Source organism: Erinaceus europaeus, chromosome 4 (assembly GCF_950295315.1).
Source record: "Erinaceus europaeus chromosome 4, mEriEur2.1, whole genome shotgun sequence".
NCBI classification, from domain to species: Eukaryota; Metazoa; Chordata; class Mammalia; order Eulipotyphla; family Erinaceidae; genus Erinaceus; species Erinaceus europaeus.
The window spans coordinates 89311856-89336668 of record NC_080165.1 but is presented as its reverse complement, the minus strand read 5'-3'; the positions used below and the strand labels follow the sequence as shown (position 1 = coordinate 89336668).

The 24813-nt window shown below is 34.8% G+C and overlaps 1 protein-coding gene across 19 annotated transcripts in view; it reads left to right on the top strand.

Moving 5' to 3' along the window:
* MLIP (muscular LMNA interacting protein) overlaps positions 1 to 24813 on the top strand; it is a 286170-nt gene that overhangs the window by 169537 nt on the left and 91820 nt on the right. For 15 of the 19 annotated variants that reach the window (XM_060190026.1, XM_060190017.1, XM_060190016.1 and 12 more), the window contains 2 exons: positions 4656 to 4700; positions 24382 to 24426. In XM_060190026.1, coding sequence (XP_060046009.1) covers positions 4656 to 4700; positions 24382 to 24426 — 90 coding nt within the window. The remainder of the gene's footprint in view (positions 1 to 4655; positions 4701 to 24381; positions 24427 to 24813) is intronic. The other 4 variants (XM_060190031.1, XM_060190018.1, XM_060190027.1 and 1 more) reach the window with 1 other exon arrangement.

Below are 24813 nucleotides of genomic sequence, written 5' to 3'. Positions count from 1 at the left end.
CTACCTGCTGTTTTATATCCCTGGTTTCTCTAATAATAATTTTGAATTGACAGTACTTCCAAGGCAATTAAAATAGTACTTTGTGTATATATGTATATATATATATATGTATATATATATATGGTTATAGTTTGTGTTTGTTCTGTCATTTCCAGAGCTTCACAACTTTTTCAGAAAGAGCAAGACAGAGGAACAATGTGACAGCTAAAGAAAGCATAGTACCCAAAATAAAGCAAAGGAGACAATATCATTTTTTTTTATGAAGGAGTCACACTAAATAAGATAAGCCAGAGGAGAGGATGATATACTAGATTATTTACTTATAGGTATAAACTAAGAAACAAGCAAAGGGAAAAATACAAGGTGAAACCTAGACTGGATATTATAGTAAAATAAAGTATTCTGGGGAAGGAGGAAATGGGGGTTTGAGAGAGGGCATGGGTACCCAGTTCACAGTGATAGAAGGATTTGGATGAACGGTGAAAGTGATACATGGATGACAATGATGGATATGTGAGAGTGTGTGCACATGAATCACTACCCAGTGATTTTTCCCCAGTAAAATGGAAAAGAAGAATGGATGGAAGGAAGGAAAGGAAGAAGCAAAGAGGAAGAAAACAAGGAAGGGAGGGAGGGAGGGATTGAGGAAGGAAGAGGAAGGGGGTAGGAAATGAAAAAAGAAAAAAGAAAAGAAAAAGGAAAGGGTGGAAAGAAAAAGGGAAAAAGAAAAAAGGAAAAGGGGGTGGGGTGGGGGGAAGACCGTATGAAGATGTCCTTCCTTCAGCGTGGTGGGTTCAGAGTCAAACTTGAGGTTACATACATGGCAAAACAAACACTCTATGCAAGTGAGCTGCTTTGCCAGTTTCTCTTTCTTTCTTTTTTAATTTCTTTGTTTTTTTAATCTTATGTCTAAATGTGTTTTTATTGATTTCTTACTTTTTATTTATTTAGGTAAGTATTATTTACTTAGATTCTTTTCAAACAATCATAGCTTTTACTGTTTTTTTTTTCTTGTTGAAACATGCATTCAACAAAATCTATTTGTGTTAGCTCTATGGTTTCTACCCTGTAAAATGCCTTTGTTTTATTCTTTCATTTATTTTCTTAACAGTTATTTAAAAGATTTACTTTTAAGAGAAGGGAAAGAGAAAGACACCAGCATATTGCTTAACTCTGGTATATGGTGGTACGAAGGATTGAACCTGGACCTCTGGGTCCTCAGACATACAAGTCATTGAGCTTTCTAGCCCTCACTGATCATTTTCAGTGATTTGAGGCAAAGCTAAAGGTCACATGAGAAATTATCTAGATGCTGTAACTAAATCTATACCCTGCTATCCCTGGAGTCCTTAGCTCTTTGTTGTCCTAATACTGCTAAAAATTTGAATCAATTTCTCAAGAAATATAGCAATTGTTATAAACATTCCTGAATCAAAAGCACATGCCAAATGTTTGATTATTTAAAAAAATTTAATATTTACTGGATGGAGATATAAATCAAAAGGAAATGTGAAAGTATAGAAGGAGAGAGAAAGAAATACCTGAGCAATGTTTCATCATGCCCGAAGCTTTTCCCCTGCAGTGGGCACCTGGGACTTAAACTCGGGTCCTTGATCATTGTTACATATGCACTCAGCCAGGTGTTACATTTCCCCGTCCCGTTTGATTCTTGTCTTCATATTTTGTTCTTTTTAAATTAATTAACTAATTAATTTTCTCATGAGCAGAATTAATGCTGGAACTCGGTGCCTGTCATGTTTTCCTTTTTTTTTTTTTTAATTTGATAGGACAAAGAGAAATTGTGACAGGAGATGGAGATGTAAAGGCATAGAAACAGAGAGACAACTGTAACATTGCTTTATTTGTGAAGCTTCCCCCCACCCCAGCCCCAGAAGGGGACCTGGGTCTTGATCCCAGTTCCTTGTGCATGGTAGCATGTCCACTTCACTGGCTGCAACACCACCTGATCTTTGCTCTCTTCTTAACTCATAAATGTTTTCAATAAAATGTTTTTTTAATTTTTATTCAAAGCTACAAAGGACCTCAAGAAAAACAAGAATGGAAATGCCTTGCAATCCTTCTATACTATTCTTAGTCATGTGTACAGAGGACACAAAACCATAACATTTCCATATGTATATTTAAGTTTTTTATTATCTTTATTATTTATTGGATAGAGACAGCCATAAATTTAGAGATGGGGTAGAGAAGGAGAGAAAAAAGAGACTGATGCAACATGGCTTTACCACTTGTGAAGCTTTCCATCTCCAGGTGGGGACTAGGGGCTTGCACCTGGGTCCTTGTGCATTGTAACATGTGTACTCAACCAGATGTGTGATCACCTGGTCCCCAAACATAGATTTTTAAAAATATTTTATTGATTTTATTTATTTATTAATGAGAAAGGTGGGGGAGAGAGAGAGAGAGAGAGAGAGAGAGGACAAGAGAACTCTGGTACATGTGTTGCCGGGGACTGAACTCAGGACCTCATGCTTGAGATCTAGTGCCTTAGCCACTGCGCCACCTCCTGGACCACCAAAACATAGATTTTAAAGAATATGAATATCTCTGTTCATAGCTACACTACTGATAATAGTTGAAATATGGAATTGACCCCAATGCTTATCAAGAAATCACTGTATTAATATGTTATGAGATATATACTCAAAGGAATATTACTTGTCCATTAGAAATTATGGCATTGCATCTTTCAGGTTAAGATGCATGGAACTGGGGGTGTTCAATGAAATAAGTAAAGAAGTGAATGGCTATTACCAGATGATTTCACTCACATGTAGAATATAAATAAAATAAATGGATTCATAAGAAAGCAAACTGACTATAAGATTGTGAAAGTTGTGGTGGTTGCCAGATGTAGGTAGTGGACATAATGAGTGGAGAATAGGTAGAGAATTTGATTTGTGATGACACAGGAATATTTGATGGCTACAGTGACTTGTATACACACATATGAATATGGACAGGTATGAAACTATATTCCTAAAATTGTACATTTTAAACCTGTATTAATCCAATACAAATGTTTTATTCAGTGATTTATTACCTGCAAAAGATGGATTAATTCTAGTTCTGTAGTCACTATTCTCAGAGGTAGAAATTAACCTTTAGAACTCTGCACCTCTCCCATGTTGTTGGAATATTCTTTATCTAGACACAGAGAACTCCATTACTTTCAAATATATGTTCAAGTATTATCTTCTCTAGGTTGGCTTTTCTATTTTTATACTCTAATCCTGCAACACTCTTGACTTTCTTAAGATGTGAGTGTTCCAAAAATAATACAGATGCTGGACAGAAGCAAAGAAAAAATACCCTCTAGAAGAATATCATACACTACTAGGCTTAAATGTCTGCTTAACATATTTATTTATTTATTGTATAAAGACAAAGAGAAATTGAGAGAGAAGAGAGAAATTGAGGGAGAATGAAAGGTATACCTGCACTACTGTTTCACTACTTATAAAGCTTCTCCCCTGCTGGTAAGGATGGGGGATTTGAACCCAAGTCCTTGAGCATTTTAATATGTACACTCTACTAGGTGTGCCACTACCCAACCCCAGTTTAAAGATATTTCTGCCCTCCTTACTGATCATCTTCTAACATATAATATAATTGAATTGTTATTTAACTGATGATTTCTCTCCTAGAATATGAGTTTCTAAAGTCAGGTTATCTTTACTTCTTATTCTCACTAATAAGCTCCAATTATGTAGAACAGTTCATGGCAAACAATAGATATAAAACAACTACTTTTCGAGTAAATGGCTGAAACAAATAGACATGTTGTCTCAGTAGGAAAATGTTCTGGCTAGACAAACATTGGAATCTCACCATGTAGTACTGAGAAACTGTTTGAAGTTGATCATCACCAATTTATTGAAAAATCAGTTAGATTTATTAAGAGAGTTTCCTCTCAATGATTTGAGGAAATTGAATGCTGTTCATCCTAGCATTTTGTTGTTGTTTGGTTTAGTTTCTTTCAGATGGGTCTGCTATTAGAACAAAATAAAGCAAGATAAATCCAGTTTTAGAATGACTGAGAATAAAAAAATATATGAACTAAGAGTTAATAAAGTCAGGATGGAGCTGGTAAAGATCAGTGATTTTCAAATCTCAATGAAGCTGAAGAAATATTGCACTGGGTACCTGAGAAATGAAGATGATGCATAGGTATAGGAAGTAGGATTCTGAAAATAGAATGTTAGAAATTAAAACATATGAGATTTTTAAAAAAATTTAGTTCTGAAGTTCAAGTATATGAATAATCCTAGGAGTACATGATTGAAAATTATTGGGTTAGAGTATGCTTGGAGTTATATTATAAAATTTGTGAGAACAGAACATTCTTTATGCATTTCCAAATAGCCAGGAATTACATAAGGGGCTATTGTGATTCAATAATAAATTTCAACAGCAAATAAGAGGAAATTCACCATCATGATAACAGATAATAGCAATAAAAAGAATAATAAAGCTATATTGTTAATGAAATAATTTTCAAAGGAACATGTGATATTTTTGTTAAAAAGAGAATATAATAGAAAAGTTTTACTTAAAACAATGAATGTATCTGAGAAGCTGAATATCTTAATACTTTCTTGATTAATTCAGTAATGTAATTATTTTTATTATAGGTGCCTACATCTCTTCCAAGAGCAGTGGGTCGAGAAACCAAATATGTAAGTTTTTTGTGGGTGCATGTGTATACTTTTGAGGAAACTCAGTTTCATAGTTACTTACACTTGGTGTGATTATCCCAAGCATAAAAAAAAATAAAGTTTTATCAGACGAGTTTATTAAACAAATTATTTTGTAAGTGAGGTTCAATTAGATTAGTTTGACTTAATAAAGCATAACTTCAATACCTGTTTTCTTTCTAATTATCCAAGTTTACATTTTCAACTTTCTAATGTTCTATTGTGTTTATTATAAAACTGTGAACTCATTCTTAAAACATTAATATTTTTCCATTTCCATTGGGGTTACTGGCTTAGTTGACTTTTACTAGTTCATTATCTTCACAAATATAGATTGTTAGAAAATAAGCTAATTTTGAGTGAAGATTGAAATGAATCAGAATAGATACAAAGTTATGCAACTTATTCAGTTATGAGAAACTTTCTCAGGCTACCTTTGATGCACTTACATATTGACTCACTCCATTATTACCAAATTATCACATTTTTAAAAATTATTTATTTTAAAAAGGAGACATTAACAAAACCATAGGATAAGAGGGGTACAACTTCACACGATTCCCACCACCAGATCTCCATATCCCATCCCCTCCCCTGATAGCTTTCCTATTCTTTATCCTTTTAATGTTGTTAACTTGTGCTTCTGACAAGCATACTTTAGTAGAAAGAAGCTTTTCTACTAAGCATACGTTCAGATTTTAGTCTAAGAAAGCATAGTAGACTATTCCTTTTCAATTATATATATTTTTTCTAATACTTTCATGACCATAACCAAATGTAGGTAGCTACTAAATATGATAATTAAATTCCAAAAGGATAAAAGAGTTGCTGACAAATATATTCTTGACTCCCACAAAGTATAAAAGTCAGAAACCAGACATAAGTAGAAATCAAAAATTTGTTTATTCAGCACAATTTGAGAACAGAAAACAGGCTAATCCACAGGAAAAGAAGCATTATAGTTATATTTGTCTAGTTGCTCCCTGTATTTCACTGGGTCTGTAAGCCTAACTGATAATTCAGCCACCTGTGGAGTTTTTTTTTTTTTTTTTGTCTACTCTTTCTTTCTTTCTTTCTTTCTTTCTTTCTTTCTTTCTTTCTTTCTTTCTTTTTTATAGCAGATGAAAGAACAGGGGAGACAAAGAGAGACATCACATGATGATTTCAGCTCTACCATAAGCTCCCAAGTGGTGGCTTGTGGCTTGAACCTGAGTCCTCACACATAGTGAAATATGTGGTCTACCTAGAGAGTGATTCTCCAGCCTCAGTATCACAGCTTATATTTCTTGATCATTATGCTAAGTATGACTAGATATATTCTAAATTTTCTATGACCTGTCATAGAAATGTGATAGTGATGACTTCTCAGAACCTTGGCTCCATCTTTTCCTATGACCAAATATGATCACTCCTTGACATCCTATGAAAATTGTAAACTCTCTGAGTACATGTGGGAGTGATTTATAATAATTTAAAGAAGGGATAATGAGTCTTTAGTTTATGTCTAGTGCATATATCCCCTTTTCAGAGTCCACCTGTTCTAGTTGATTGTCCTTGAATCCTGAAGTAAAGACTTTCTTTTCTTGTTTTTGCTGGCAAAGCTTTCCCACTTCATTGTTTCAATATGTCATTGCATCGGAGACATTCCTGTTTTTGTTTGAATTTCCCCAAGGCAAATAACAAGCTAGACAATGTTACTGGATTTTATCACACTCAGTAAATGGTGCTTGCAGTACATTAGTAAGAACATTGCTTAGAGCATTTCCTAAACACTTCATTGTTATTTTTCTTTATTATTGGAAATCCTTTGGAGTGGTACTCATGAAGATTGGAGGCTCTACTTAAGTTTATATCACAGTGCTGCTGCTTGGTAACACTCTGATCTTGGGAAATCATTTAACCGGTCTCTGTGTTCGCTTTCTATAGATACCTTAGCCAATATTAATATTTGACTGAGGTGTGGTTAATATTGTCTCTATATATAAACAAGCCTTAGTGTGGTACTAACACATATTCACTAAAACAAAAACAAACACACACACACAATAGTTCTCTTTCTTCCTGTTCCCATCATCTTTGCTAACTCCCTTCTTTGCTTCCAAGCTAAATATGGAAGACTAGAAGACTTTGATCTAATTAGATTCCTCGAATCTTCAGCTGGATACAAAAAAAGAAAAAAATCTAACATTTTTTTCTTTTTTTCCCATTCATAGGGCTATACCACTCTCTGTTGACTTTTTCAGATAGAAAGAGACACAGGGAGAGCAGGAAGGATTTCACAGAACTTAAATTTTCTCCAACATTGTGTGAGATGGACTAGAATCTGGTGGTATATGACAAAGCAGTGAAACTTGATAACCTAATTTGTCAGTACTAATAATGTCTCTATATTCTAAGTTTCATATGCTCTCTCAGAACTGGGTCCAAGAAAAGGTAATTAGATTTTTCCCCTCTGATCTTCCTTATCATCTAATCCAGCCTTTCACCTAACTGCCTCTGGTTTAGACCCTTTCATACAATAAGGTGTTGTAGGACTGCAAACTTCTTTCTATATATCCTTGGGACTAATACTTTGATAGAAGTAGGGATACTTGTAGAAGGACAGCTTTAATCTCCATAGTTAGAAGTTATTTCAAATAATTCTTTAGTCAGTTATGTAACTTAGTTAAAGTAGGCTAGAACTTTATCTGAACTCTAAGAGCATCTGAATCATTCAAAGTTAACACTGAGTCATCAAACAAACAGTATAGATTTGAGCAAATGCAAATTATGATTCAGATAAGAAACTTTACTTTGATTAATTCTGTGCTCATAGAATGTTTTTCTTTACTTTGTATTATACCATGACATTATAACTGTTCATCATACCTCACATACATCCTCTGGAAGACTTAATAAGGGATACTTTTAAAGTGAAAGGTAAAAACTAGCACTTATCACATTCTCACTGTTTGGCTATAGTCATTATACTTACTAAATGTGCCTATGAATTGACTTTGAAAAGGAAAAAAATGAGCAGAAGTTCACTTTAGCTGTGAACCTTGATCTTATGTGAACAATCTATATCAAATACCCTTCCTTCCTTCCTTCCTTCCTTCCTTCCTTCCTTCCTTCCTTCCTTCCTTCTTTCCTTCCATCCTTCAGTTCCTGCTTCCCTTGCCCCTTTCCCCTTACTTCTTTCCTTTCTTCATTGAGAAAATGGAGCCTAACATGAGGTGTTGAAATTCTCAAGGAGGAGTTCAGGACATTAAGGTACCTGTTCATCTTCCCTTGGTAGGAAAAGGACCTTGTAAAACATCTTGAGAAGTGAGAAATTCACACCAGCAATCCCAGTCATACCTTCTCCACCAATCCTCCCCAGATTATAAAACAGCAGCCATAGTTACTTCTTGTTTGAAGAACTTTACCCAGTGTTGGAAATCCCTATCCCATAACGGCACCTGTCTTTTCTTCTCTGGTGTTATTCTTTGAGTGTATTCTTGGTTGTGGATACTCTTTTTGATAAAGATTCAGGATGGTTTCTGTATAGTACAATTCAATTTTCAAGGCAGGTTCCCTTTAGATTCGAGAGACAACATACACTAGCTTTCCTTATTTTGTCATTTTGACCTCCTCCATAGTCAACAAGATGGCAATTTCTGCACAGAATGACCTTAAGCTCCAGGGAGAAAAACAGCCCTGGGGCCAGGTGATAATGCACCTGGCTGAGCACACAAGTTACAACATGCAAGAACCTGGATTCAGAACCCTGGTCCCCACCTATAGGGAGAAAGCTTTGTGAGTGGTGAAGCAGGACTGTAGGTGTCTCTCTGCCTCTCTCTCTCTCCCTTATCTCCTCCTCCCTCAATTTCTGGCTATCTCTATCAGATAAATACATACATACATACATACATTTAAAAAATTTAAAAAGCAGCCCTAGAATAACTACATTAGTCTGAATGATGATGAAGGCAGTGAAGCTAAACAATTTTCCTCCTCCTCACCACCACCACCACCACCACCACCACCACCACCACCACCACCACCACCACCACCACCACCACCACCACCACCACACACACCCCTGTCTAACTGCTCTGGTGATTCACTGATTTCTTTCACTCCAATATGATCTATATTTTTAAGAATGTTATTGAAATAAATTCTTTTCAAAATTTGAATATTCATATTTATTAAGCTATGAGCTGACTTTAATTGAATTAGCTAATTAATCTTTTACCCTACATGACTGCTTCCTCTTCCATGGATTCTCAGAAGTGAATATAAGATGTCTAGGGTTCCCCCCACCCCACCAAGGTTATTGTTAAAGCTCCAATATCTACAAGATTCCACCTAACCCAGTGAATTTTTTTAAAGCTAAAGGGTGAGAAAATAGATTGAGAGGGAGATAGAGAGGGACACTGAGAGAGGCTACCAGCCTGCTTCTCACTACTTGGAGCTTCCCTTATGTGCATGCTGTATGTAGTGGTTGAGAATTTAAAAACAAGTCTTCAGGAATAATAAAGTGTATGCTCTCCTGAGTGGGCTACTTCCCCCTTACTATCTAGACTTTGATCTTTCAATATTCTATCCTCTCTTTTCAAAAATTTGAAGAATGTAGACACTTTGATAGTGTGTACCTGCTGGAACTTAGTGATTTTTAGAATAAATTTAAAAGCAGGCATAATGCAGTTTACCAACTCTTGCACCACAGAATGAATAAAGAAAAACTTAGACTAGAGACAAGAAGAATGTTTTGTTATGCTTGAGGATATCCTTAGTAAGTTATCTAACATCACCCCAAATCCCTGTTTCTGTGAACTCTTAAGAGTACAGTATATAATCCATGAAGCATAAGTAGAAGAAAAGTATCTAATATTTCTAACTCTATTATTTAATTTTTCATTCTTGTGGGACTGGATGGTGATACACCTACTTAAGTGCACACATTATAGTGTGCAAGGAATCAAGTTCAAGCTTCTGGTTCCCAATTTTAGGGAGGAAGCTTCCCAAGTGGTGAACTTGTGCTTCAGCTCGCTAAATTTCTTTGTCTCTATCCAAAATGAATAAATAAATAAATAAGTAAAAATTTTTACTTTTACTTATTGATATGACAAATAGTTTTGAGTGTCTCCCATGTCCAAGCATCATTGGAAAGTCATGTTGATATGGTTGAAGACAATAGTTTGATTTATATTTCTGGAGCATACATAAAAGGAAACAAAAAAATGTTAAATAATAAATGAGCAAAACTCTTTCCTGTAGAAATTAGAAGAGAATTGACCTAATAGATTGATGTGAAAAACAAACAAATAAACAAAAAGACAGCTTGCCAAGTCGATAGGTTTCAAAGTATCAGTAAGTTCACTGAATTTACAACTTTTCTTGGATGTAGATTATAATGGCTCACTTAAACAATGGGAAATTATATGACAAATTAATTATTCCTTATGTTGCCCAGTTGAAGGGTTCATTTTTATTCATTAGGAAAAAAAGTCATGTAAAATTATTTTACTTATTTTTTATTTCACACATTGTTATATTTACATTATATTTTAAGACTGAGCAAGAGGCAGTGAAAATACCATCACATCGAATTAACCAAAATTAAGTTTTTTTTCAACTCATAGTATACTTGAATTACAGGTATATTTTAAAGTCCTTAACTGAGATCACTTAAATGTCATAGAATTTAAATGTGGCCAATAACAAATAGAGAGATAATGATTCCCACAGTTCACTTATTGGATTGAATACATTTTTTTTTAATTTTCAAAATTTTATTTATGAATTTATTTTTATTTGATAGCACAGGAGGAAGTTAAAAGGATAAAGGGAAAATGGAGAGAGAAAGATAGAGATAGAAAGAGAGAGAGACACCTGCAGCACTGTTTCACCTCTCCTAAAGTTTCCCTTGTAGGTGGGGATCAAGGTCTTGAACCTGGGTCCTTATACACATCTATGCTCAACTGATCATGCCATCATCTGACACCAGTACATAAGTTTATCATCAATATTTCATATGACAGCAATTGACAGATGCCAAATTTATCAGTAATAGTAGCTATGTTCTGGCCTCTTGCAAATGATATATTTAGCTCTTTCACTTAACCTTATATAAATCATATAAAGTAGGTATTACTTTTATAAAGTCTCAATATTATAGGAAAGTAAATAAATTCTCACAAGTCACAGAATAAGTAAATTTAAAACAGTCCTTCCATATTAAAATTCCCTGTACTTAATGCTTATATGGCCTTACAGTAGTCAGAAATAGATCATCTTTTTAATTTTTATTTGGTCATCTTTGGAGCTTCACTGCCCCATGTTGAGGCTCTCAGAAATAAAGAGCAAGAAGGAGAGGGAAAAGGGGGGGGGGGTAAAGGGGAGAAAGGAGGAGGAAGGGAAGGAGGTAAGGGGGAGGAGGAGGCAGAGGGCAAGCGGAAGAGAGAAACACAGTTTAGAAGTTTCCTTCAAAGAGGTGGGGGCTGGACTTAAATTTGGGTGGTGGCCATGGAAAAAGTATGTGCTATCCAACTGAGCTATTATTATTATTAATCTTTTTGTCTTATTTGTCTTTCTTAAGTATCCACAAAAGTTAGTATTTATACTTGGGTTCTAAATGATTTCTATATGCCAAATCAACTTCAATCTAAATTTTGGATGAGCAACTTAATATTTGGAAACATTTTAAATGATAGAGTTTTTTTATGCTTTTAAGATTTTAATTAACTCACTTATATTTATATGTCATGGTTTATTTATTAGATAATGTATGCATAGGAGTGATTCTTTTCATTACAGTTATTTTTATTTTTAACAGTTTGCTTTTTCACTATGCAAAGGAATACATCTTTTAAAGTTTCTTTATATATTAATTTCATTCTATCATCTTTAGAGATATGTCAGTTTTCCCATTGCACTATATTTTCTCTCTAAGTGGGTGCTATTTTTTCATTGATTACTGTCATTATAAATTCATTTTACTTGTATAATTCAAAACCATAGAATATTTTCTTAATAAAGAGAAAATTTAAAAATTTGTACCAAACATTTTAAACTATTACTAATCTACTTATTAAAAAACCCTCAATTGGGTTCACATTCTGATAATAATAACTTATTTCACAAAGTTTGAACATTTTATGAACTACTTTTAGAAGTCAGAGAAATAATAGAGATAAGCTTATTTCACACTAAATAGTACGCTAGTGAGATCTCATTTTAATAAGCTGAGGGACAAAAAAAAAAGTCATGCAATGGAAGGATATTGCTTTCAGAATGTCAAAATATATTAAAGTGTGTCAAAATTTATTAAGAATATTTCCCATTACAAAAACAGATATTCAAATGAAAGTCATCGTTATCTAGTACATTGCCCTTGTTGCCATGCATGACAAAGGCAAAGCACAATAATATCATCACAGTTCTTCCTATAAAAGGTGATTCTGACCAGATCCACTTATATTCAGATCGGCTTCCATAAAAAGAGAGCAGAGATTTGATGAGGCTCAGGAAAAATGTGGATATCTATGCAAGATAATCCACTCTACTGATCACATAATTTATTTATTTAGTTTTTTTCATTGTTAAGAAATATTTCCAAGACTGATGGATGTGAAAGGAGAGGAGAAGGGAAATGGGAGGAAGATTCAAGATTTAGTGAGATGCACTCTGTGTCTGGACCCCTTCTAGTCTATGTTGTACTTCATCAAACATGAATATGCTGTATTTCAGCTCAACTTTCTCTTGATCTTGTTTCAATCTGCTCACTCTCTCATATAAATTATGATTGTCATTGATTAACATGCTCCCAATTATGTTCATGACAATTTGGAATCATCATTCTCTAGCTTTTTGATTTAAATTTTTAAAAATCTTTCTTTTTTTAAGAAAAACATTAAATTATTATTTTTTAATTTTATTTATTTTCCCTTTGGTTGCCCTTGTTGTTTTTATTGTTGTTATAGTTATTACTGTTGTTGTTAGATAGGAAAGAGAGAAATGGAGAGAGGAGGGATAGACAGAGAGTGGGAGAGAAAGATAGACACCTGCAGACCTGCTTCACAGCTTGTGAAGCGACTCCCCTGCAGGTGGGGAGCTGGGGCTTGAACCGGAATCCTTATGCAGGTCCTTGCGCTTTGCGCTACCTGTGCTTTCACCGCTGCACTACTGCCCAACTCTCTACATTAAATTATTTTTATAAGAGAGATACAGGGGGAGGAGTTTAAAAAATATTCCCCCAAAGTATTTCTAAATCTACATTTTATCTTTAGATCTTTTGGGAATATAGTGCCAGTTTACTAAAATGAACCATAATGAGATAGTCATACAGACTAAGGTTGACAAATCAACAAGAAATCAAATATTAATGTATCAATATCTATGGTTTAGTGCCTAATACACTCTTAAGTTCATTTCTCCAAAGAGTGCTTATGTACAAATAATAGCAACATTGTAGGTAAATGATAAGATAGTTATCGTCATTAAGCACTATATCTCTTAGTAACAAATTCAGCACTTACTGATTATTAGGTTACCAGTTCAAAATTTTAATGTAGCATGTATAGGCAGGCAATCTGTAGAAACAGAGGCTTATAGAACAGTCTTGCCTGGTGAAAATGTTATTCAATTCACACAGTATCACTAACTAGATTGCCTTGAAAAGAGAAAACTCATGACAATTAGAGTCAATAGAGAAAATGTGGAAGAGAAGCATTTTAACGATATTGAACTTGATGCTCAGAGACATGACTGCTGAAAGAAAGGCATGGTAAAGGTGAAAGGACAAAGAAGTGAAGGCAAAATAAATAACTTTTTTTTTATCTAATGCAGTTTGATTTATCTTGCTCATTCAAGACGATCATGTTGCACTTGTGGGTTCAAGAACCAGAGCCAACTGATGGAGTCAACAAGAAGGGACCTTATTAACACTGGTGGGCCACAGAAAGAGCTCATGCTCTTAAAGAATTCTGCACCCAGAACAACAGGACAGTACAAGGGTGTGCGGACTGAGAGCGGAAAGTGTCATCACAGCAGCAGAAGCTGCAAGGTTACTGGGGGGTAGGACTTGTAGTCATTGCTGAGGGTCTGGTTGCCTTAGTTACTGTTATCTTTTCCTGCACATCTGTGTCTGGAAAAGTTTAGCCTCAGCATAAGATACACTACTGGGTGGGGGGTACATTTCTCAAATTCTCCTCATATCTTGGGCTTCTCTCCATACAGTTTGGTTAGTTAACTCTTTCTTTATCTTGACATTCTCTTTTCCACCTTATGCTGAAGCAGTCAAAAGTCACATTTCTATCTGCCCCTCCCTCAATTTTTCTGTTCTAGGGAATGCAATGGAAAGAATAAAAATAAAAAATGACCACAGGAAGCAGTAAATTCATAGTGCTGGCACTGAGTTCCAGTGATAATCCTGAAGGCAAATAAACAAACAAACGAAAATATTAGTTAATATTCCCTAGCTAGAAAATAATTTATTTCCTAGTTAAATGATATTAAAAACTCTAAAATACCAAATGGGCTTTATTTAATAACAAAACCTTTCTTACACTTATTTGTAGATTTGTTCTTCATAATTGGTATTAGTATAGATAGAAACACATGACTAAGCACCTTATTGTTTAAATTCAGTTTCAAATTTATTTTTATTTTTGTTTTGTTGTCTATTTTTGTATGGTTTTTCTGTATTATTTATTTACATTTTTTTTTGTTTTACTGAGGATTAATGAATTGCAGCAGCTTTGTCTATATATGTATATGGTTTCCTAGTTCTGTGTGACAGGTGTCTGCTAAATTCTCACAACCTCAATCAAAGACCCCAAACTATCTCTCTTTATACCATTCTTTATACCATTCCCCTGCCAAGAGCCTCTTACTTTGGTGTAGAATACCACCTCCAATCTGAATTTCACCCTGTGTTCTCCCTTTTTGACTCAATCTCCCAAGTTCCACTTTTACATGTGAAGTCATCTAGTATTCACCCTCATCCCACTCAGTGATTTTCCTTCAGGCTCTAATGAAAGTGAGGCAAAGAACTTTTGGAGTTTCTGTTCTAATATCTAGGTCTTTGATAGCTGGCTTGGGTTCAACAACATTGGTAATATCAGGTTCACCAACACTGGTCACATCACTCTGTCCTTTCTACCCTCCCTCCCTTTTTCTCTATAATTTCTCTTTTTGTTGCTGTTGTTTGACTTAGCAGTTCTATTCTACCACAGATTACCTCATTTAGAGTTCCTTTATTTCTTTATCTGTAGGCAAGGTTTGATGGTGAATTTCTTCAGTTTTTGTATGTTTGGGAAGCTTTTTAATTTCTCCTTCACACATAAAGCATAGTTTGGCAGAATAAACTATTTGTGGATGGTGATTCTTATCTCTTAATAACATAAAAAGGTCATTCCATGCCTTTCTTGTTTCTTGGGTTTGTGTTGAGAATCTGATGAAATCCTAATGGTTCTGCCTCTGTATGTTAAAATCTCTCTTTCTTTCTTTCTTCCTTTCTTTCTTTCTTTCTTTCTTTCTTTCTGTCTTTCTTTCTTTCTTCCTTTCTTTTTCAACCTGCATTATTTCTTCCTTTTGGATGTTATGTTTTGAGTCTTGAATTGTCTTCATAATAAGCTTTCTGAATTCAAACTTGGAATTCTTTTTTCAAAGACCTTGTGAGTTCTTGTCCATGTTTTGGTTGAGTATGTTTTTTGCTGTTCAACCAGCAGGGGGAGCTGTAACTATATTGTTTATTTGTCATGGTTCTTGTGGCTGGGGGAAGAGTTATCCGTGTTACCCAGTGCTAGTTATGGCAGAACCATAGTGGGTGGTGGGAGTGTTGCTGTTCATTGCTCATGTCCAACAACCGTGACCTGTTTCATTCAGGCTCTGGCTCTGGCCACCTTCCAATATGGTTGCATCTGCTTCCTACTGACTGCATCTCCACATTCAAATTGCCTCTGTCTCAACATATTTTTCCCTTTCTCTTCCTACTCTCCTGTTTGTGTCCCACCTGTCTCTTATCAAGCTTTTTCAGGTATTGTAGGTTGTTATATTCACAGTGTCTTTTTTTTTTCCTATTGTTTTATCTAGGTTTCCCAGGGGGTGATCCTTCAATCCTTGTTAATCCACGGCAGACTGTTTTTTTTTTTTTTTTTTTGCCTGTAGGGTTATTACTGGGACTCGGTGCCTGCACCACGAATCCACTGCTCCTGGAGGCCATTTTTCCCCTTTTGTTACCCTGGTTGTTTTTATTGTTGAGGTTATTATTATCATTGTTATTGTTGTCGTTGTTGTTGGGTAGGACAAAGAGAAACAGAGAGAGGAGGGGAAGAAAGAGAGGGGAAGAGAAAGATAGACATTTGCAGACCGGCTTCACCGCCTGTGAAGCTACTCCCCAACAGGTGGGGAGCTGGGAGCTCCAACCTGATCCTTACGCTGGTCCTTGCGCTTTGGGCCACGTGCGCTTAACCCGCTGCGCTACCACTCAACCTCCCAGAAGTCTCAGTTTTTATTGTATTTAACAGATAGGCACAACTTCTTATCTTCTCTTGATTGATGTCTAGGAGATACGACTGGATCCCAATGTCCCTTCACCCTGTCCTTTTCCACCCTTTCCCAGAGTCCTTTGCTTTGGGGCAATACACCACACCCAGTCCAAGTTTTACCTTAGGTTTCTGCATACTGCTTGTTAGTGTTAAAGTTCCATCTGTAAGTGAGATCATTTGGTATTACTCTTTCTCATTCTGGCTTGTCTCATCCAACATTATGTCTTTGAGTTCTGACCACAATAGAGCAAAGGAAATGGATCTTAATCTACCAATAAAATTAAACATACAAAGAGACACATAAAATGCAAAAAGGAAAGAATATTTTTACTTTTAGTCACCAGTCTTCTAATTGTGATTTGCAGCCTACATGATGACTTACTGTTTCTGGCAGCGTCTTTTCCTTTTTCCTGATATAGAGGGGGGTAAAAAAAAAAAAGACACAGAGAGACAGAAACAGAGGCAGAGAGACAGAGACTTGTAACACCTGCAGCACTGCTTTACTGCTCATGAAGCCTCACACCTATGGCTGGTAAATAGGAGCTTAAACATACATAGTAATATCTGCCCTCTAGTTAGTGTGCCACTGAGTGGTCCTTTTGTTCATGAATTTGCCTTAGTTATCAAGGCATCATTGTTTTGGGTCAACATTTTCAGACAGGGCCAAGCAGATATCTGAGTCATGCACATGGTAAAGAAGGTACATAACCCTGTCCTCAAATAGTTTAATTGATTTATGGGAAGAATTTTTTATATTTATGTGTAATAAACTCCTCCACTACTCATTTCTCTAACCTCAGCTCACCCCATACAATCTTTCTGTACTTTTGGAAAATAAGTGCTACATCACTGATAGCGAGAGTACAACTACAGCATTTAATAAACAGCATTAGCCTGTATTAGGAAAGCACAGGAAGGCTTCTCAAAGTGCTCAACATGAATATATTCGTTGAAAGAATGTTTTTGTAATAATACACATAAACACATGCTCTTTTTCTTTGGTAAAGGAAATCTGTAGAGACTTTTATAAATATCTGTTCAGCCTTGAGGTTTTAATTTAATTTTGTCCTTTCTCTGGGAATAATTTCTCATAGTAGTGAGATGAAGTTCTTTATATTAGTGTAATGAAAATGTACTATAGTTTTCTAAAGCATCTTATTATGTCATGATTCTCAGTTAATGTAATACATTTTGTGGACTTCTGGAGACTGAACACAAATATATTTGCAGTTTTATTAATCCAATCTATATACCTATCTAATCTGTCATTTAGATATAGAAGGAAAACTCAGAGATAGAGTGAAAGAAACCACAGAACTGATTTCCTTTAATGTAGTGAGGAATTATACACATGGCAAAGCAGCACACTATCTCATTGACCTGTTTTTGTTGGTCCTCAATACATTTTCTTGACTATTCAATGTATTTCTTTTATAATATTTTGATATTATTTAGCATCATGTACTGTGAAATATTATTGATGTAGTTAAATTGTAAAATATTTTAACTATATTATTTAATTATTTATTTACCTATTGTTTTTGCAGAGCTGGGGTCTTATACACATGATTTTACTATGCTGGCTACCTCTTCCATGTAGCTAGAAAAAAGCATACATAGAGACAGATAAAAGTAAGAAACACCTCACTAGTGAATTTTCCTCTGGTAAAATTCACCATAGCAGTTCACATATGTTTTCATACCTGGCAAACTTTGTCTTTCGCTCTATGAAATATTTAAAAATATGTAGTATTTTCTTTCCTATAATATTTATTGCATTATAATTGACATGGGACACTATACAGCACAATGGTTATTGTATACATTGTGAAATGATTATCATAACACCTAGTCATCATGTAGGTTCCAAATGACAATTAGAAGACAGGCGATTAAAACCTTAAAATTATAATTTTGCCTATGATAACTTGAAACACCTGTTCATTTAACTTTTATATGTTTACTTTTTCTTTTTTTCTTAAATTTTTATTTATAAAATGGAAATATTGACCAGACTATAGGATAAGAGATGTACATTTCAGCACAATGCCCACCCCAGAGGTCCATATCCAATACCCTCCCTTGATAACTTCCCTATTCTTTATCCCTCTGGGAGTATGGACCCAGAATAATTGTGGGGTGCAGAAGGTGGAAGGTCTGTCTTCTGTAATTGCTTCTCTGCTGAGCATGGGTGTTTACAGTTCTATCCATAGGTCAATCCCAGCCTGTTTCTCTTTTTCCCTAGTGGGGCAGGACTCTGGGGAAGGAGGGCTACAGGATGCATGGTGGGGTCATCTGCCCAGGGAAGACAGGTTGGCATCATGGTGCCATCTGAAAGATGATACCATGGCTGAAAAAGAGTTAAGATGTAAAGCAGAATAAATTGTTGAGTAATCATGAACCTAAAGGCTGATGAAGATTTGGGGTCTCCATTATGGAAAAAGCTAGAGGTCTATTTTAGTTATATTCCAAGGGGCCCATGACTTTACTAGTTTTTACCTGTGCCTGGCATCTAGTAGGCAGGTGTAGTCAGGTTATTGTCTGGGGAGATGGTGGTGTCACAGTAGGGAAAAGGATTAGAAAGGTGGATCAGGGAAGAGAGTATCTCCCACATATGGAGAAGCAGGGCCCATGAAATACGGCATATGTACGTGTATCCGTAAGTTAAGGAAAAATATATACCTTAAAGCAAATGTGTACAATAATCTGCAGTGATTTAATAAACAAAGCAAGTAAAAAGACCTAAAAAGACACCTTAAAGTACCTAATGAAACAGTTTTTACTTAGAACTATATACCCTCCTCACCTACCTCTGATTACATGTCCCTCAACTACTTCCAAGCTAACCTTGTTAGACAAAGTAAGGACTACAAAAGTTGAATAAGGGCAAGAGACTGGCATATTTTAACGATGACTCTTTAGTCACTACCAGGCTACCCCATCTCCTGGGGCCCTAGTCAGGGAGTCCTGGGATTCCCACACAGACATGGGCCTAGTCCTCTAACAGATCCCCCTTCACCTCTGTTACTGGTCATCTCCATACGAAACAACATAAAGGATCCCTCTGTTGGCCCCTATAGGACCTTGCACTCAATGTGGATCAACAATGGTAGGGAATATTCCATTCTCTGAAGGGAGGTTGGACAACATACTCTACCTACTATCCGAGGAAGATGGGTCCTGAAATTAGTGCAGCCTGGAATGTTCCCAGCCATGAGCACAAAATGCCTTTTCAGACCTATAGGGATGCAGAGGTTACATAGACTCCTGTGCTGAATATGAGCCCCAGATCAAATCAATGGGTTTTACAGTTAACAATATTTATACTTTCTTAACTTTTAAGCATCTGCTATTGATTTATATAGTTCTTCATAATTATTGAGATAAAATTTTTCTGTTATATTATGATCAAAATAAATTTAATTCAATGTATTTTATAAATGTTATTCAACTTAAGGAACACATAGAAAAATCTCTCATTTTTTAAATAATTAAAACTTAAGAAAAACTGGAAGTATAAAATAATTATTACTCATCCTATACAATGAAGTCAAAAACAAAACTCTAGATGACATGAAAAATCCATTGGATGAACATTGTGAAGGGCAGTTTTCTATAGCACAGAACATCTATAAATATCAGTGCACACTGACCTGGTCCACAACAATTAGGGCTTGGGAGAACTAACACAAGACATCCTGCTGCCACAGAGCAACCAGTAGTGACAACAAGCAGAGACAATCCTTGTGAAGAATGCCATGAGTCAAAAAGCAGAATAGACAAAGGGAGAGAGAGAGAGATAGAAATGACAACAGTATTAGACACTAGGTGAGAAAGACTGCAGGTGTCTCATTATGATGTTTCATGATTCACACTCCTATCTACTTGGTGACACATAAAGCCACTGAGTATATATATATATATATAGTTTCTTTGTATTATTAACCTCTCAGAGAATACAAACAATGCTGAAAGTTAGAAAAATAGCTCATTTCACATACTTTGTTGCTCTGCCATGTACATGACCCAGGCTCACGCCCAGACCCCACCACATTGAAGGAAGCTTTATTTTTGCAGTCTCGCCTCCATGTCTTGATTTTTCTACTAGAAAAATAACAATATTGAATTATATAATAATCTGAAATTTCCAAAACAATATAAATATTTTTGAACAATAATTTGTCATGTATCCAAGTTATTTATTTATTTTTATTTCTTTATTGGGGAATTAATATTTTACATTCAACAGTAAATACAATAGTTTGTACATATATAACATTTCCCAGTTTTCCATATTACAGTACAACCCCGACTAGGTCCTCTGTCATCATTCTTGGATCTGTATTCTCCCCACCCTCCCACCCACCCCAGAGGCTTTTACTTTGGTGCAATACAGCAATTCCAGTTCAGGTTCTACTTGTGTTCTACTAGTTTTTTCTTTTTATTAGTGTGTTAGTATTGATTGTATTTATCGACATATTATCTCATCTTGTATATGCAACATTTTCAATGAAAATTGGAGGTTGAGATGATATTAAATCTCCGCATTACTTTTAAGTGAAGAAATGCTTAGTAAAACACGATCATTTAAAAATATACCCACACTAAAAAAGAAATAGAAAACCCCCTGAAGACCAAATATGAATTCAAATATCCAAGCTCACTATTTAAAAAATACTTTATATGTTATATTTTAATGAGAAAAAAGTACAGACAGATAGATACAGATAAAGACCAGATCATTGTTTGGCTCTGTCTTACAGTGCTGGGGATTGAACCTGGGACTTGGAATCTCAGGCATGAAAGTGTTTTGCATAGCCATTATGCTATTTCCCCAGCCCTCCAAGCTTACTTTTAAGATATAGTTAGTTAAAGCTATAGTAAAACACAGATTAGAACTTCAGTGAAATGAGCCAATTGTTTGAATTTTGTAACTTTCCACAGCATAAAAATTCTAATAATAAAAAATCCAATGTGTCTTCCAGAAGGATAGAAGACAAGATAGACCATAGAACACAAAGTAGAAAAAAGACAAAGCCTTTCACCATTCTCTACTCTGTAATCTTGGGGACTAAGAAAATGTGTCTTAGGCAGTTAGGTGGTGGCTCACCCATTTGAGCACACAGACTATCATGTGAAAAGATCTGGGTTCAACCCCACAATTAACACATGTGGTGCAGGGGAAACTTCATGAGTGGGGAATCAAGTCAGCAGATGTCTCTATCCATCTCTTTCCCTTTCTCTTTACCTTCTCTCAAGTTCTATCTACCCTATCAAATAAAAAGGGGAAGAAGGAAAAATAAATCACTAACAGAAGTGGTGAATTAGTAATGCAGGCACCAAGCCTTAGCTATAATCCAGGTGCCAAGAGAAAGAAAGAGAGAGAGGAAATGAAAAGAAAGTGAGTGTGAGAGAGAGAGAAATAAAATCATGTGTTAAATTCAACAAATTGAAGATGTGAGAATCTGACTACTTTAAAGATGATGAAATAAAATAGACTGCTCCAGGATCAGTGAAACTCCAGGCTGTCCACAAAAGGCAATGTGAAACGTACTCCAGAAAAGATAACCCATGCTCTTAGTTTGGAAGAATTAACCTGGTCAAAATGACCATTCTACCTATAGTCATATACGTATTTAATTACATCCCCATCAAGGTACCACCATTTTTTAAAAAAGGAATAAAAGAAATGCTACAAAAAATGTCTGGAACCAAAAAATACCTAGGATTGCCAAAATAAGCTTGAGAAAAAAGACAAGACTGGAGGAATTACACTTTCAAACCTCCAGCTATTCTACAGAGCTACTGGAATCAAAACTGCCTGGTACTATAACCAGCGTGTACACACACACACACACACACACACACACACACACACACACACACACTAGAAGAATAGAGTTGAAATCTTAGAAATTAGCTAAATTAGTTATCACACTAATCTATTATTATTACTACTGAAGGGTTAATCGCATAAAATTTATTCATTAAAAAATTGGTGCAGTTTCATTGTGCACCAGGACCCCAAAGTTCTCTTCCATTCTTTCCTTTCCTTTTTCACCCAGAGTCTTTAGTTTTGATGCAATGCACCATGTCCAGTTCACATTTCACTAGAAATGGACCTACCCAGTACTTTCTCTCATGGATATTTATTCAAAGGAAACAAAGCACCAGATCAGATTTATATGCATCTATAGTCTTATCAGCACAATTTGGAATAGTTAAAACTTGGAAATAATCCAGACGTTCAATGAAAGGTGAGTGTCTTAAAAACAAATAAAAACTATGGTATATATACAAGTTAGAATACTACTCAGCTGTTAAAAATAATGAAGCCATCTTCTTTGCATTATCTTGGATAGAACTTGAAGTCATCATCTTAAGTGGATTAAGTCAAAAAGAGAAGGACCAAAAATGAATGATCTCACTTACACATGGGATTTAATAAATAGGAATGTGGGGGTGGTGGAGGGTTGCGGAAATGAGCGTGGTATATTGCATTGAGGGATGGGAACTCTGGGAGACAGAAGAGGGAAGGAGTGAACCTCTGAAGAGAACCTTTGGGTCCTGGTTATTGTGGTGTGAAAGGACCTGTGGGTGAGAATAAGAATGTTCACAGGAATATATAGAACTGTAACTGCGCGTCAATGAATATACTGAAGACCATTAACCACTGCCCCCAAGTTTAATCAAGAGATAACTTCCCTACCCATGGCTTCCAGATACCTACAGAAAGCATCACCAAACTCATCCTGACTAAAAAGTTCAAAATAAATAAAAACTAATAAAGTACCTTAAATGAGTAAAAAAAAAATCTTGAGGGGTGGGTTTGAGGACACACGAGGAAGAGACAACAGAGAGAATCCACAAAAGAGTTAGCAGTGAGTGAGTACTAAAACTTCTGAAAAGCACTTATAAATATATTTAGAATGTTTAAATAGTTTAAATATGTTGTAGGTACCATAAAACTATTTGTAAAAGTATGAAATAGAAATTCTAAAATTTCAAAATAAGGTCACTAAAAATAAATATCAGTTTGGATGTTAAATGTACTAATACAGAGTTGAGAAGAGTAAGTTGATGTTAGTCTCATATGTGAGAAGCAACCTTAATTAAGAATAAAGAGATAAAAATAAAAAAAATATTGAAATGAAAGATGAATTAAGATGGATTATGTTTTTTAAAAAGTATATAAATATGCCTTAGATATAATGAGTAAAGTACTATCTCTGTGTAGAGATAATCATGGAAGATTTTCCAGAATTGAAGAAAGTTATACTTAGTATTAAGGAATATATTGTTTCCCCAGAAGGATAGAAAAAAAAGTGAATTCCACCTTTAAATATTGTTTGTAATGTTGAAGATTGTAAACTATAACCAAATGTGAAAAAAGATGGTTACAAAGTTATAAAAGTAACAAAAAACAGCTAATATGGTGTTTTCTTTAAAATACTAAGAGTTAATAATTATGCCTTTTAAAAATAATTATACCTTTATAATTCTATATCCAGATGAAATCTCAATGAAGAATGAAATAAGACACAAAAAGTTCTGAAAAAGTTCAAGATATTTAAATTGAATGAAAATGCCAAAAAATTAATAATAAGGAAATGATAATAAGATAAAATTAGTCAAATTCAATAGCTAAGCATAATGAAATATCGCCTTTTAAATTGAAAACAATTTAAAAAGCCAAATCAGTTGTTACTCAAAATCATGAAAAGCTTGCTATACTTTCTAATAGAGATACTTTTAAAAGAATATGTTATTTCATTTTGCTGTAAGTAAATATAAATACTCAACAATGCTGGTGTAGAATATGAAGTACACAAAATGACAGATTGTTTTACCTTAAATACTGTTGATATCTTGTGGTAGAGCTTTTATGAGTACACTAGGTAACAAAAGCAATGTGTGAAGGATATTTACTATTAAGTGAACTGAGTATAAATGTAAGGCAAAATATAAGTAATGTTAAAAATCATTTCAGGCTGTATGTTATTGTTATCCTTGCACTTTACATTTTTCAAATATTACAATAAACACTATTATTTTAATAATGATAGTTTTATATACTTGTAACATCAATATGTTATTTTACTAAAGTATGACCTCACTAAATAAATTTTATGTTTATAATTTTGCAGGCAAACCTCTCCTCACTATCCTCTACAGTATCTGAGAGTCAGCTGGTATGTACCTTTTTATTAAGTCAGAAACCTACTATAGAAAATTCTAACCTTTTAACTGATCACAAGAAAACTTACTCTGAGTGAAAGTGATATGCAAATAAATTTTCCAGTGAAAGTCTACTGTGAGCTCATTATACATCTATCACAGTTGTTCTGAAGGTTACAAACATTTATAAAACCATGCACAGTTCCTATTTCCCAGTAATGTATACTGATACTGAGTAGGCTTGGAAATAAGACACTGTTGGAATTTCAGAGGAGATCTTTATGGAAGAAATTAGTAAAAAGGTTCTAGGAGAATATCACTTTTGATAATGTGGGGCAGTTTTGAACTTGTGGATATGTGAAATGAGAATATCAGGCAAAAGGATTATTATGTGAGTGGTC